Source organism: Maylandia zebra, linkage group LG10 (genome assembly GCF_041146795.1).
Source record: "Maylandia zebra isolate NMK-2024a linkage group LG10, Mzebra_GT3a, whole genome shotgun sequence".
Lineage (NCBI taxonomy): Eukaryota > Metazoa > Chordata > Actinopteri > Cichliformes > Cichlidae > Maylandia > Maylandia zebra.
In genome coordinates, this window is record NC_135176.1 from 32,728,872 (window position 1) to 32,742,985 (window position 14,114).

At 40.7% G+C, this 14,114-nt stretch overlaps 2 protein-coding genes across 2 annotated transcripts; both read right to left on the reverse strand.

The window, feature by feature from the left end:
• Positions 1-10,976: 10,976 nt before the first annotated feature.
• LOC106676628 (histone H4) lies at positions 10,977-11,798 on the reverse strand. The gene has a single exon (XM_024803912.2). The coding sequence runs from the start codon at positions 11,335-11,337 to the stop codon at positions 11,026-11,028; it is 312 nt and encodes a 103-aa protein (XP_024659680.1). The 5' UTR covers positions 11,338-11,798; the 3' UTR covers positions 10,977-11,025.
• A 122-nt stretch (positions 11,799-11,920) lies between these two features.
• Positions 11,921-12,676, reverse strand: LOC106676639 (histone H2B 1/2). Its single transcript, XM_014413621.4, has one exon. The coding sequence runs from the start codon at positions 12,338-12,340 to the stop codon at positions 11,966-11,968; it is 375 nt and encodes a 124-aa protein (XP_014269107.1). The 5' UTR covers positions 12,341-12,676; the 3' UTR covers positions 11,921-11,965.
• Positions 12,677-14,114: the final 1,438 nt, after the last annotated feature.

Here is a 14,114-nt window from a genome sequence, read left to right on the forward strand (position 1 = left end):
AGACTTGAGCAAGGGCATTTTATTTTCTGCTTGTTTAACAAGTGAAGCAGCCATTTATGTGTTTTCTGATCCCAACGAGCCCAAGCAACGACCAGGTCTGCAACGGTTTCAGTATATGAGCTCACAAAGGTTACAAATTTGAACGGAACTTAAAGGGGAGTAATTTGGATAAATGCGTTTTCTAAAACATTGAATGTGAGTTGTGAAGAAAAAAACACCCAATTTAATTGTAAGGAAACAGTTTAGAACTTGAAATATTGTATTTATTTTATTTAAATCATATTTTATTTGACTAAATTTGACATTTTGAATTTAAAGTTTTGTGTTGTGTCATAATTATTATTTACAGAGTTTATAAGTGGTAACGGTTACTAAAAAGTGAAAAGGGGCTTAACACATTAATCTTCACTAAGAATAATGGATTTATCTAAACAGAACTCACTGTTTCCACTGAGTGGAGGCACCACCAATATTAAAACTTCTAAGTACAAAGGTTAAAACTGGTTAATTATTGTTTCTCCTGTTTACCAGTAAAATTAAGTGACGTACCCAGGGCCCCGCTCATAGTACTATCACCACATTAACCGAGGGTTAATGTTAGGATGCCTGGGTCGTTGACCCAGGGTTTTTGAGTTTATTATATTATTTATCATTTCTAGTCTTTGGTTTCTTTGTTAGAGTCATGTCTTATGGTTTATGTCTCTGTGTAATCCTTAGTTGCTGTCTCCCCTGTCTGCTATATCCCCGTGTCCAGTCAGTGTCTGTCTGCCCTGGTCCCACGTCTCTGTTCCCTCTGTTGTAGTGCCTGCCTGTGAGTCTGTGTCTGTAAGTTCAGTCTGTGTTATGTTTCCTGTTTTATTTTGAAGGTCCATGTCTCATGTTAATGTATCTGGTTTTGCTTACCCAGTTTCGTTAGGCCTGATTTGCCCCAGCTGTGTTTCCCTCCTGTTGTCCATTCCCTGATTGCTCCCTCTGTGTATTTAAGCCCTGTGTTTCAGTTTGTCGGTGTCATGATCTACCCTCATTTATGCTGTGTGGGCTGCCTGCTTGTTTATAAGTTTATTTGCATTTCTGTTATGTTTTGCCATCCAGCAATAAAAGCTCAGTTTGAAGTACACTTTTGCCTGCTGTGAGTCTGCACTTTGGGTCCACTACTCCTGCCTGCACACAGCGACACTTGACAGAAGATTGCGACCAGAACATGGACCCAGCAGATGTTGAACTGCACAAGCGCCGGCAGGTAGCTCTCTCCCAGCTAGAGGAGGAGCTCCGGTGGAGGCCATGGCTCACCCCCGACTACGGGCACATTTTTTCATGGGACTCGTTTAGCTCTGGGGGGGGTCCCCAGAGTTGCCATGCTGCTTCACCTGCTGCTTCGCCTGCACTTGTGCTACCTACACTACAAGTGGGAGGTCTTCGTTTAACTTCAGACACACATTTCTTGCTGGAGCCACAGCGTTGCTCCTCCCGAGGAAAGCGGCGCCCACGCCACCGTCATATGGACAATTCTGAGCAACTTGTGGTGGTGAGTTGAAATGACTACCTTGCCCACACTCCTGAGCCAATAAACAGAAAGGACTATAATCTCACCTCAGACACCTTCGGGATCTCTTCTCGCGATGATGATTTGGATTGGAAGGCCAGTTTTGGTTAGCGCCTCACGAGCTAGTTAATGACAATATGCATTCCTCTGAGATTTTTAGTCCTAATACTGTTCATCGTGGTGGAAATAAGCTAAAGCCCACTTTTGCCAAGTCTGTTTTTTTTCTAAACCTGGCCACAAAGTCTGAGACTGAAAACTGTTAAATCAAAGACTGAGACTGCTAGACGTGGTGGTGGTGGTGGTAGGAAGCTAACAAGCATTTTTAGATGAGTCTGTTTGCTGAGCCTGCTCCTTCACCCCGTTGTGTTCCTGCTCCCAGTGCAGCTCAGGCCCAGCATTCCCCTGCACCTGTTTCAGTGCTTCGGGTGGGGGAGGCTGAGGTCCACCTGGTCCCTGCTCCGGTGTCCAGGCCGGCTGAGGCACTGCCTGTCGCTGCACCCGTACTAGCTCCTTCTTCTTTTGTTCTAAAGTCTTCCTCCTTCTCAGGTCTGTAAGGATATTTTTGCACACAGCAACACTATCTATCATTTTTTGCTCAATGACCACCTTGGCTCTAGTTTTCCAAATGTGGGTGTTAATGACACACATAATAAGCCAAAAGAGGCGTCTTTTACTGTCATACATTTTTTCTTTAAACAGACCATATTTTATAGCTTGTATGTTATCAATTTCAAAACCCATTTTAGTCATCTGTTGTCTGATTTCTACTGTTCTATAACAGGATAACAGTAAATGTTCAAGGGTTTCATCTTCGACACATCGTGGCATTGGACATTCTTTGGTGGTAACATAACAGCTCCACTGCACCACCGCTCTCTTTTTTTTTTTTTTTTTAAAACTACTAACAGGTATTCTTCTACGCCCACGCCCTTATATTTTATCTGTCCTTTATTTTTACTATTAATTATATTGTATACTTGTTTAGTGCATACTTGTGTCCAGTTAATGCTCAAGTCTTTCCACTGTTCCGTAGTGTCACCAAAAAGGAGCTTATAATAAGGTATATTGGATCTAGCCCTACCTTTTAGTTTTCCCCATTGTGCTTCGTTACCTCTAATCCACGGAGTTCCCCTATTAAGAGCGCTAAAAACATTTTTAATAAAAGGAATTCTCAAAGTGATACGGAGATCTGGCGCACCCAATCCACCACACTCTTTGCCTTTATACATTAAGGTTCGTTTTGTTACCTCACGGTTTGTTCCCCATATTAATTTAACACACAATTTGTTTAAAAGTAAAAGTGATTTCTGAGGAGGAAAAACCGTGGCAAGGAAGAGAAGTTTAGATACTATATGGGTTTTAACTAATTATTGAGTGCCCCGGACACCACATTTGAGTTAGTGCAGATATATCATTGTCACTTTTCAGTCTCATCTCTTGTAGACAGAGAATATCATAATTTAGCTTTAATAAATTTTCAACTTTCCTTTTTCTTAGTCTTTCTGATTGTAACCCTCTAACATTCCACGTTATTATTTTAAGAGTACTCCTATTTATGTAATAGGAGGTTATTCGGTAGAGGGAGGGAACATTGTAGATTCAATATTACCTTGCGGAGGGCTGGATCGATCGTCTTTTCTCTTATCTCTGCTATAAGACGCCATCGAGACACTTCTTTTCCTTCCTCCTTTCGTTGTTTCATTGACAAATTTCTCCATCGCAGGATGCTGTTTGTTAAGAAAAATCCCTGTTTGTGGATCCACATCTTGTCTTGCTGGATCATCCGTAGGAGAAATCTCCACAGGAGTCAAAATGGGTGATTCTTCACTATCACTTGCACTTAGGTAGCTTTCTGATGAATTTTCTTCCTCTCTTTCCCTTCGCTTGTCATCGCTCTCACATTCCACATCAGAGGTTTGTGAGAAGGATTGGTCTCCTGGTTCTTCTCCACTTTTTACTGTTATTTCTTCAAGTTGTCTTGAGAGCATCAAATCCTCTATGTTGTTATTGTCTGTCTGCGGCTCTGTTACTCCTGGAAGATTTGTTGTGGTACGATTACTGGGTTCTTGTCCTGAAGCAGCATCAGGGACAGCCAATGGATTTATTAGGGACACATTTCCATATGTAAGCCTTTCTTGTAGCGGGGCTGGATTTGAAGCTACTGGCAGCACTGAAGTGGTTGGAAGGTTCGTTCGAAAAGCACTCGTGGAGGGCTGCTGGGAAGCTTTAGTTATATTGGCGAAGGATTTGGGACATTTAAAGAAGGTGTGTCCCTTCAGTCCGCACAGGGAACACTCGCTGTCATTTTGGCATTCTTTAGCTTTATGACCCAACTCCTCGCATTTCCAGCACTTAAAGGTAGGACGGTCTCTTACTTGATGGTCTAGAGCTTGGCAGACAAAACATCTGTTTGCCTGTCCAGGATATATGACACGCCCATTAAAAGGGCCCAGAGAGATGGAGTTAGGGATGGAAACAATATGACCTGCTCCATCTCTCCGCATTCGTACTTTGAATTTTCTTACTCCGTACCATACCAGGTTGAACGTCTGGTGTCCTGGTGCAGCCACAACAACCTGGTGCTGAATGCCCAGAAGACAGTGGAGATTATTGTGGACTTCAGGAAGCACACAGCTTAAACACACGGGCTACAAGCAGAAGGGAAGGGATAAACTCAGGTGACGTTGCCACCCTAGTTTTTTTTTTTTTTTTTTTAAATCACTTTATTTAAATATCAAAATTCACAAATACACATAATACAAGCACTATGCACAAATTATTCACATCTTATTTTACATATTACAATAGTAAAAGCTCCCACGGCAAGTCATTTCCTAATATCATATCTCTCGTTTTTCTTCTTCTCAGCTCAGTTACAATGTTTTTACATACGGTGAAACTACTTATTTTACATAATGCCTTACAGGATATCTTTAAATGTGAAATACCCCTCGAGAGTAAGATTATGTTCTTTGGATATATACCTCAGGAATGGCCTAAATATGATAAACATTTAGTAAATATTCTACTGGTGGCCTGTAAAAAGAGTATCACCAGAAAATGGTTATCCCCGGAGAGTCCAAACATAAGTACATGGATGGAAATCACAATGGAAATCTATAACATGGAAAAGATAACAGCTTCTGTTAACCACAAGCTGGAGAAATTTACATCATACTGGGAAAACTGGGTCAAATATATCACACCTCATAGGCCAGATTTTATTTTTACAAACCAATAACTGATGTATGAGAGTATATATTTATAGGATCACCCCCTACCAACACATCCGTTTTGTTTTTTGTTTTGTTGTTGTGGTGTTTTGTTTTGTTTGTTGGTTTTGTTTGTTTTCTTATTTCGGATTATGTGATTGTTTCAATTGCTTCTATAGTTGTAAATATTCTTTCTTTATGACTTGGATGTAAATTAAAATACTATTTTGGTATCTCAGGCAGATAACCTAAGCAAGAAGTATGCTTACATGATGTACATACTGTGAATGCCTGTTTTTGAAACCTTAATAAAAAAAATATAAATCAAAAAAGAAGAAACTACTTATTTTTTTTGTTCTATAACACCTTTAGCCCTTGTTTTCCATATGTGTACATTCATAATACACATCACCAGCCAAAACAATCTTCTTTTATTTTCACTCATCTTTTCTTTAAACAAACCATATCTTACTGATTTTATATTATTTTCAATATTAAAACCTAGTTTTTCCATCCTCATTTCAACCGTCCTGTAACACGATATCAATAGATGATCAAGACTTTCGTCTTCATCACAATTCTCCATAGGGCATTTCTTAGTGGTAACGAAGCAACTCCACAGAACCACAGCTCTTACTGGGAGACGTCCGACAGAGATAAGCCACACTATCTCTCATGTTCCTAGATATTACTTTATCATATGTTTAACTATTTTCTGATTTTCTTCTTTTTCCACAGCCTTATATTGTATCATACCTTCATTTTTTTTAGATTGATTTTATTATATATTTGTTTTGAGTTTAATTGTAAAAGATTTAAGTCATCCAATTTCCACTGATCCACAAGATCCCCAAACACAAGTTTAAAGTATGGCACTCCCGTTCGGGCTCTCCCTTTCATTTTTTTTTTCCACAAAGATTCCTTCCCTTGGATCCAGTGGGTGCTTCGCTCAAATGCGCTATATACATTTTTTTAGAAAAGGAATCATCAAAATAACGCTAAGATCTGGCGCTCCTAATCCTCCATTTTCTTTTCCTTTATACATTAATTTCCTCTGTGTTACTTCGCGGTTTGTCCCCCAAATCAATTTGGTACACAATTTACTTAACAGTTTTGTGAGGAGGGGGAAAGACAGTAGCCAGAAACAACATCTTTGAGACTACATGTGTTTTCACGATATTCACACGCGCTTTATAGTTTGTATTTTTATTGTCCCATTTAGCTACTTCGTTTTCTATTTCACTCTCTTTCTTTTTCCAATTCAAAAGACATGGATCATTTTTAGTAATCCAAATACCTAAAATCTTCATCTCCTTGTTAGTTTTTAAATCAATTACAGGTTCTTTTAAGTTTTGTCCAAACCAAACTCCTTCGGTCTTTTCCTGGTTTAGCTTAGCACCAGAAGCTTGTTCGTATTTTGTTAGCAAATCCTTAAGTATTGATAGCTCCTTTTGATCTTTAATAATTACAGAGACATCATCCGCATAAGCAAGGGCTGTCACCTTGTAGGTGTCATTTAGGATGTATCCAGTAAAACGGCTATCACTATTGATTGTTTTAAGTAACGGATTTATTGCCAGAACATATAAGGCTGCGCTTAAAGGACATCCTTGTTTCACTCCACATTCGACATGGAAGGGTTCGGTCAGTCTTCCGTTTACTTTAATCTGGACAAGGGATTTTTTATATAATACTTTAATCATGGAGATGAAGGTTTCAGGCATATTATATGCTTTCATTACTTCCCACAAATAAGAGTGGGAGATGTAATCAAAAGCTTTCCTTTGGTCGAGACTTAAAATAAAAAATTCTGTGTCTTTTCTACTGTAAATTATTTCACGCAGAGTACATAAATTATCTCACATCAGACGACCTCTTATTGCACATGTTTGCTCTTTTTCTATAATTTTATCTAATACCTCTTCAAACCTATTCATAATTATTTTAGCAAATATTTTGTAATCAACATTCATTATTGTCAATTGTCTATAATTATTTATATTATCTCTTTCCCCTTTCTTATATAGCAAACACATTAATCCATTATAAAAGGAGTCACCCAAAGTTCCCTCATGCATGCCTTCATTAAAAACAGTGGCTAAAAATTTGGATATTTCATTCACAACTATTTTATAAAATTCGGACGGAAGCCCATCTAAACCAGGGGTTTTGTTTATGTTTAACTGACTGATCGCACATTCTACCTCCTCTTTAGTAATATTTCCTAAAAGTGAGGTATATTGGATGGAGTCCAGAGGCTCTATTTTACTTAACAAATATTTTACTGCACTTGTTTTTGTAGATAACGGAGAGAACATATGGGCACATAGCCTTCTGATAACTCGCCTTTTATCTACTTCTTTTACGAAGGAGTTTCCTCCCTCATCTCTTATAGAAGAAATGAAATCATTATTACGTTTCTTTTGGTTAGCACCAATCATATAATCTTTATTACCATTTATATCACCTCCCATTGTTTTTTGTATGTTAAATAATATTTCATTATTTACTTTTTCAATACTAACTCTAAGTTCTTCAGTCTGGTTCTCTTCATCCTCTTTTCTAAATTTTTTATTCTTCAACAATATGTATTGATTTACTTGTTCGTTATACTTTATATTTTTTGCATAATTTATTTCTCTACATTTAAATTTAAAAAAATTTCGCATCCGTTCTTTCAGTATCTCCCACAATTGTATATCAGATGTTGTGAGTTTTTTAAGTTGCAAAACTTTCACAATTTCTACCTTTAATTCCAAAACTAGTGCCCCGTCACTTAGACAGCTCGTATTTAATTTCCAATAAGTGGAAGGGGGGTCAGTGCCACACAAAATCGTAGCTCTGACTACCTTATGATCAGAGAAATCAGTTACGAAATCATTATATCTTAAAGCTACAATCTCGGAAGATATATAAATCCTATCTATTCTAGTTTTAGAGGATGAGTCAAACCTTGTAAAATGAATTGTCTGAGGGTTTAAGATCCTATATAAATCCCTAAGAGATGCGTCATTACATATTTGTGTAAGTAATTTGCCTTCCCTGGACTCTTTGAAAATCGTACTAGCAATCCTATCATTCTCTTCCGTAACCATATTAAAATCCCCACATAAAACAGTATTAAACCCACATTCCAACAAATGTCTCATTTTCTTTAGTTATTGCATTTTCTTTGTTCTTTCTGGTGCGGTATACACATTAATTAACCGAAATTTTTGACCACCATAATGGCAATCAACAAGTAAAAGCCGTCCTGGTATTATATCTCTTTTCTTTATGATGTTCACATGAGTGTTTTTGAAGAAAAAGCCCACCCCGTCTGCACTATCTTCCCCTATTGAGACTACTGAGTGGCTTGGACCCCATAATTTAATCAGTTCTTCAATATCTTCCTTGGTTTTCAATCTTAATTCTTGTAGGCATAATATGTCATAGTCCAGTTTTTGCAGAAAAAGCACTTTCTTCTTCCTTAGTCTTTCTGATTGTAACCCTCTAACATTCCATGTTATTATTTTAAGAGTACTCATATTTATGTAGTAGGAGGTTATTCGGTAGAGGGAGGGAACATTGTAGATTCAACATTACCTTGCGGAGGGCTGGATCGATCGTCTTTTCTCTTATCTCTGCCATAAGACGCCATCGAGACACTACTTTTCCTTCCTCCTGTCGTTGTTTCATTGACCAATTCCTCCATCGCAGGATGCTGTTTGTTAAGAAAAATCCCTATTTGTGGATCCACATCATCTTGTCCTGCAGGATCATCCGTAGGAGAAATCTCCACAGGAGTCGAAATGGGTGATTCTTCACTATCACTTGCACTTAGATAGCTTTCTGACGAATATTCATCCTCGCTTTTCCGTCGCTCGTCATCGCTCTCACATTCCACATCTGAGGTCTGTGAGAAGGATTGGTCTCCTGGTTCCTCTCCACCTCCAACTGCCATTTCTTCGGGTTGTCTTGAAGGCGTCAAATCCTCCTTTATGTTGTTATTGTGTGTCTGCGGCTCCGTTACTCCCGGAAGATTTGTTGTGTTACAACTGCCTGGTTCTTGTCCTGAGGCAACATCTGAGACAGCCAAAGGATTTATCAAGGACACATTTCCATGTGTGGGCCTTTCTTGTAGCGGGGCTGGATTTGAAGCTACTGACAGCGCTGAGGTGGTTGGAAAATCCGTGCGATAAGCACTCGTGGAGGGCTGCTGGGAAGCTTTAGTCATATTTGCAAAGGATTTGGGACATTTAAAGAAAGTGTGTCTTTTCGCACCACAGAGGGAGCACTCACTTTCGTTTTGGCAAATGTTAGCCTTGTGGCCCAACTCACCACATTTCCAACATCTGATAGTGGGGCATTCTCTCGCCTGATGGTCTGGACCTTGGCAGATAAAGCACCTCGCCGATTGGCCAGGATAAATAATCCTGCCATTGTAGGGACCCAACGAGATGGAATTAGGGATGGAGATTATATGTCCAGCTTCATCTCTACGCATCCGAACTTTGTATTTTCGGACTCCATACCAGAATCCGAATTTATCTACTGGCTTGACTGGGGGTTGAAGAATCTCGCAGTACCTTTTAAGATATAGCTCGATGTCTTGGTCTGGAATCCTTCCAGTCCAGAATTTAACAATAAGAGTCACTACCTCTACCTGGACAGAAGACTCCACTTGCCAGTCTTTCCATTTCGGATGTGAAGCGTTGGAAAAAGAAATCTCCAAGAAGCGACGTAAGGGCGCCTCTTGGGTGAAACACAGCTCAAAGTCCCGTTTATTGGGCAGAGCAATGAAAGAGTATATGTCCTGCACATTCAGCCAAGATGTTTGCAATAACAGCTCTTCAGCAACATAATCACGGGTCGGGGGGTCCCCGTCTCCGATGAATTTAAGTCTCACCCATAAATTGCTGAAGTTTGAAGCAAAAGGTAATGGGGCATACGGGGGCATGGTTACAATACTACGTAATAACCCTTGCCACCTTTGCCGCGTCCACTCATTTTCTCGAAGCCGTGTAGAAACACTACATTACAACATTAGGAAATTGCTGCGGTGCTTCAGTGCAAACATACTGTTATAAATTAAGCTTAAATAGACCTGAAAATAAATATGAGAATAAGAATTAAAAGTGCTAAGTAGATAGATATATACATGAGTGCAGGTGGTGATCAGTGCCAAACATGGAATGATGCAGTGCCAGTCCAGGATGAACCCTGCCTCACAACCAGGAATAACCTCCAGAGTCGGACACTATTAGAGAACAGTGTAGTTACCTTATTCACCTACTCAGATTTCATATTATAGCTCTGAACACCAATTAAAACAAGAGCTCTTATTTAATAGAGCCATGCGTTATCGTAACATAAAGCCTTCCACCATCTAAAATGTATGTCAGCGTATATGTCCATGTAACCGGTGTGATTCTGCGTTGTGTCTGATAAAAAAGGTAAAAGAAAGAAAGACCTCCAAGTAAATAATTTGCCCACTCCAGCTCCTCTCCCACAGGGGAATTGTAGAAAAAGGGGCTGGCATTTATTTTTACATTAAACATAAAATATGCATTTACACGTAACATATTTGACATAAGATAAAACAAAAACAACATGAAATCTGACATACCTGATAAAAAAGGTAAAAGAAAGAAAGACCTCCAAGTAAATAATTTGCCCACTCCAGCTCCTACGACCAAATACAGACAGTGGGGAAGAGGGTTAGCTCAACCCACCACAGCTCCCAAGCTAGCAAGGAATACATATTCATGCTATCATTTATGGCGCCTAAAACACATTTATGACACACACATACTACACACTTATAACATCTTACAAAAACAGGCTCAATAATGACAATAACTGAATTAAAATCGCAATCATAAACATCAGGGTGGTTAAATATGAATTATGTGTGCTTTAAGGTGCTGGAAAGAAATGACACCCACCTCTCCCACAGGGGAATTGTAGAAAAAGGGGAGAGGCAAAAGGGGTACACTGTATTTATAGTATTGCACCAAAGAAGAAGAAAAGAATGAGGAGGGGCTCTAACTGATAATGAACACAACTACAGGCTTGGAGGTCCTAAAAGTCAGGTATAAAAGGAGAAGTTTGGGGGTTTAGAACACATTTTGTGTAATTATAACAATGTTATTTATGACTCTGTTACATCCAGAGCAAAAGAACAAACCCATATAATCAAAGGTTACAACATCTACAACCAAAGCTCTTAAAGGGAGGTGTGTGGCTCTTAAAAGAGCCGTTGAGTTCTTTCAGTTGGTGTGAATGAGTTTAACCGCCGAAGCCGTACAGAGTGCGGCCCTGTCTCTTCAGAGCGTACACCACGTCCATGGCGGTCACGGTCTTCCTCTTGGCGTGCTCGGTGTAAGTGACGGCGTCACGGATCACGTTCTCCAGGAACACCTTCAGCACACCGCGGGTCTCCTCGTAGATCAGACCCGAGATACGCTTCACTCCGCCACGACGAGCAAGACGGCGGATGGCGGGTTTGGTGATTCCCTGGATGTTATCGCGGAGAACTTTACGGTGACGCTTGGCGCCTCCCTTTCCGAGTCCTTTGCCTCCCTTGCCCCTTCCACTCATGGTTATAGTTTCTTTGACCGAACAAAGACGAATGAAAGTCAGTGACACAGGTCCTGTGTCTTTATGTGTGCTCTGAGGACGTAAAAGAAAACGGTACGAACGCGTTTCGCTGGGCGGATCGAAGCTCTGTGGCTCCGCCCACTCTTCGGTTGTCCAAATGTTGACATTTTAATCTAGTTCACTTTAAAAAAAAAAAAAAAAAAACACCACATGATCACTAGAATCTTTAGTTCATATTAAACACTGATCAACTGTAAAACGCCAAGTTTTTTTTCCAAAGTATATTAGGTAGTTCGAAAAATATATATATGAAGTGCACTAGTCTGTAATTCGCTCAGTTTGGGATAACAAAACATTAGATGTGCTTTGTGGTCACGCACAATGTACATTGTGTATGTATAACGCAACTGAAGGGAGGGGAGAGAACACGCGCGCACACACACGATATAATCGCGCTGTTTTACAACATAAAACAAATACTTGATTTTGTCTGTTTGCTTTTGACTTTGAAGTACTACACAGTTTTCAACAGTTCGTGTTACTTTAAAATTTTGTGTGGACATGTGCTCTTTAGAAGAAGTGGGTGGCTCTGAGAAGAGCCGTTGGGTGGATGCAGCAGAGCTGCAGTTTACTTGGAGCTGGTGTACTTGGTCACGGCCTTTGTGCCCTCGGACACGGCGTGCTTGGCCAGCTCACCGGGCAGCAGGAGGCGCACGGCGGTCTGGATCTCCCTGGAGGTGATGGTGGAGCGCTTGTTGTAGTGAGCCAGGCGGGAGGCCTCAGAGGCGATGCGCTCGAAGATGTCGTTGACGAACGAGTTCATGATGCTCATGGCCTTGGAGGAGATGCCGGTGTCGGGGTGCACCTGCTTCAGCACCTTGTACACGTAGATGGCGTAGCTCTCCTTCCTGGTCTTTCTCTTCTTCTTGCCGCCCTTGCCGGCGGTTTTAGTCACGGCTTTCTTGGAGCCCTTCTTGGGCGCGGACTTTGCGGGTTCAGGCATTTTTCTTCGTCGCTACTTCACAGCAGAGAATGTGCCCGTCAGCGCAGAGCGACTCTCTTTTATTTCCGCTGTATGCAAATAAGGCTGTGCAGATCCCCGCCTGTCATTGGTCGAGGCTCTGCCTTTGGTCGAAAGATTGGGCGTGCCGTGTAAACACGGAAGACCAAAAAGGAAAGCTGGAAGTTCCTGTCGGCGTCAGTCCCCCTCCCCCTTCAATCAGTTCAATTAATCAGTTAAATGTGGCGCCCTGTCATAAATATTTAATTTCTATTAATTTTGAAAGCTTATAGTTTGCATATGATCTCATCACCAAGTGTTAAACATTTGTTGAACACTTTACGTCCTGTGCATGACAATGCAAAGGTTGATTCTCAGTCTTTTAATATAAATAAACAAATACATAAATAAAAAAATGTAAACCTGTGCCACTGATACTGTTACTGCTGTATATTTGCTCTGAAGAAGGGACCAGAGGAAAGAAGATGAAAGCATCAAGTAACCTCTAGCGTTCTGGTTTGATTCCCAGTTCAGAGCTTCAGCATTGTCATAAGCATCATAAACAACTCAAATAAACATACGTTTAAACTTAGTTCCACACAATCTGTAGCCCCATCCTGAGACAGACCAACACCTTGACCAGGGTTTCTTTGTCTGAGGTGTGATAGCTGAGAATGAATGAATGGCTTTTGCAGATTGAAGAACAGCACTCACTGAATCTGTACATTTATTCTTTGTGGGGGAGCTGCACAGCTGACACAGAGAAACAGACACCCTCATTCACAGCTACAGTCAATCTAGAATCACCAATTAAACTAACCAGTGTTTGGACTGCAGGACGCAACAACAGGGAGAACATGCAATTGCTGAAAGAAAAGCAGCAGGCAGCTGGATTAAAACTCAGAAACATCCTGTGAGGCAACATTGCAAATCACGATATTTCAAGTACTGCTTTGATTAATGCTATAGGAACAATAATCCATGCATTCACCAAATCCATGTGTGAAGTCTGTGGATAACACCACTGGTCTCTGTAACTACAGATAGGGATACCAGCACCGTAGCCAACGGTGTTCAGAAAACAACCAAGGAGGTCACTGTATGTGTGTGTGTGTGTGTGTGTGTGTGTGTGTGTGTGTGTGTGTGTGTGTATATATATATATATATATATATATATATATATATATATATATATAAAAAAACACCCAGCACGCCCCTGCGGGCGGTTTATCCTTCAAGCTCGGGTCCTCTACCAGAGGCCTGGGAGCTTGAGGGTCCTGCGCAGTATCTTAGCTGTTCCCAGGACTGCGCTCTTCTGGACAGAGATCTCCGATGTTGTTCCCGGGATCTGCTGGAGCCACTCGCCTAGCTTGGGAGTCACCGCACCTAGTGCTCCGATTACCACGGGGACCACCGTCACCTTCACCCTCCACATCCTCTCGAGCTCTTCTCTGAGCCCTTGGTATTTCTCCAGCTTCTCGTGTTCCTTCTTCCTGATATTGCTGTCATTCGGAACCGCTACATCGATCACTACGGCCGTCTTCTTCTGTTTGTCTACCACCACTATGTCCGGTTGGTTAGCCACCAACCGGACATAGTGGTGGTAGATAGAGACACACACACACACACACACACACACACACACACACACACACACACACACACACTGTCTATTTTAAACTATATATAGATATCATCCTGTAAATTCCCACTTGAATTTTTCTTAAATATTTGATTTTGATTACTAGCTATGAGAACTGCTGATCCTCAGCTTCGC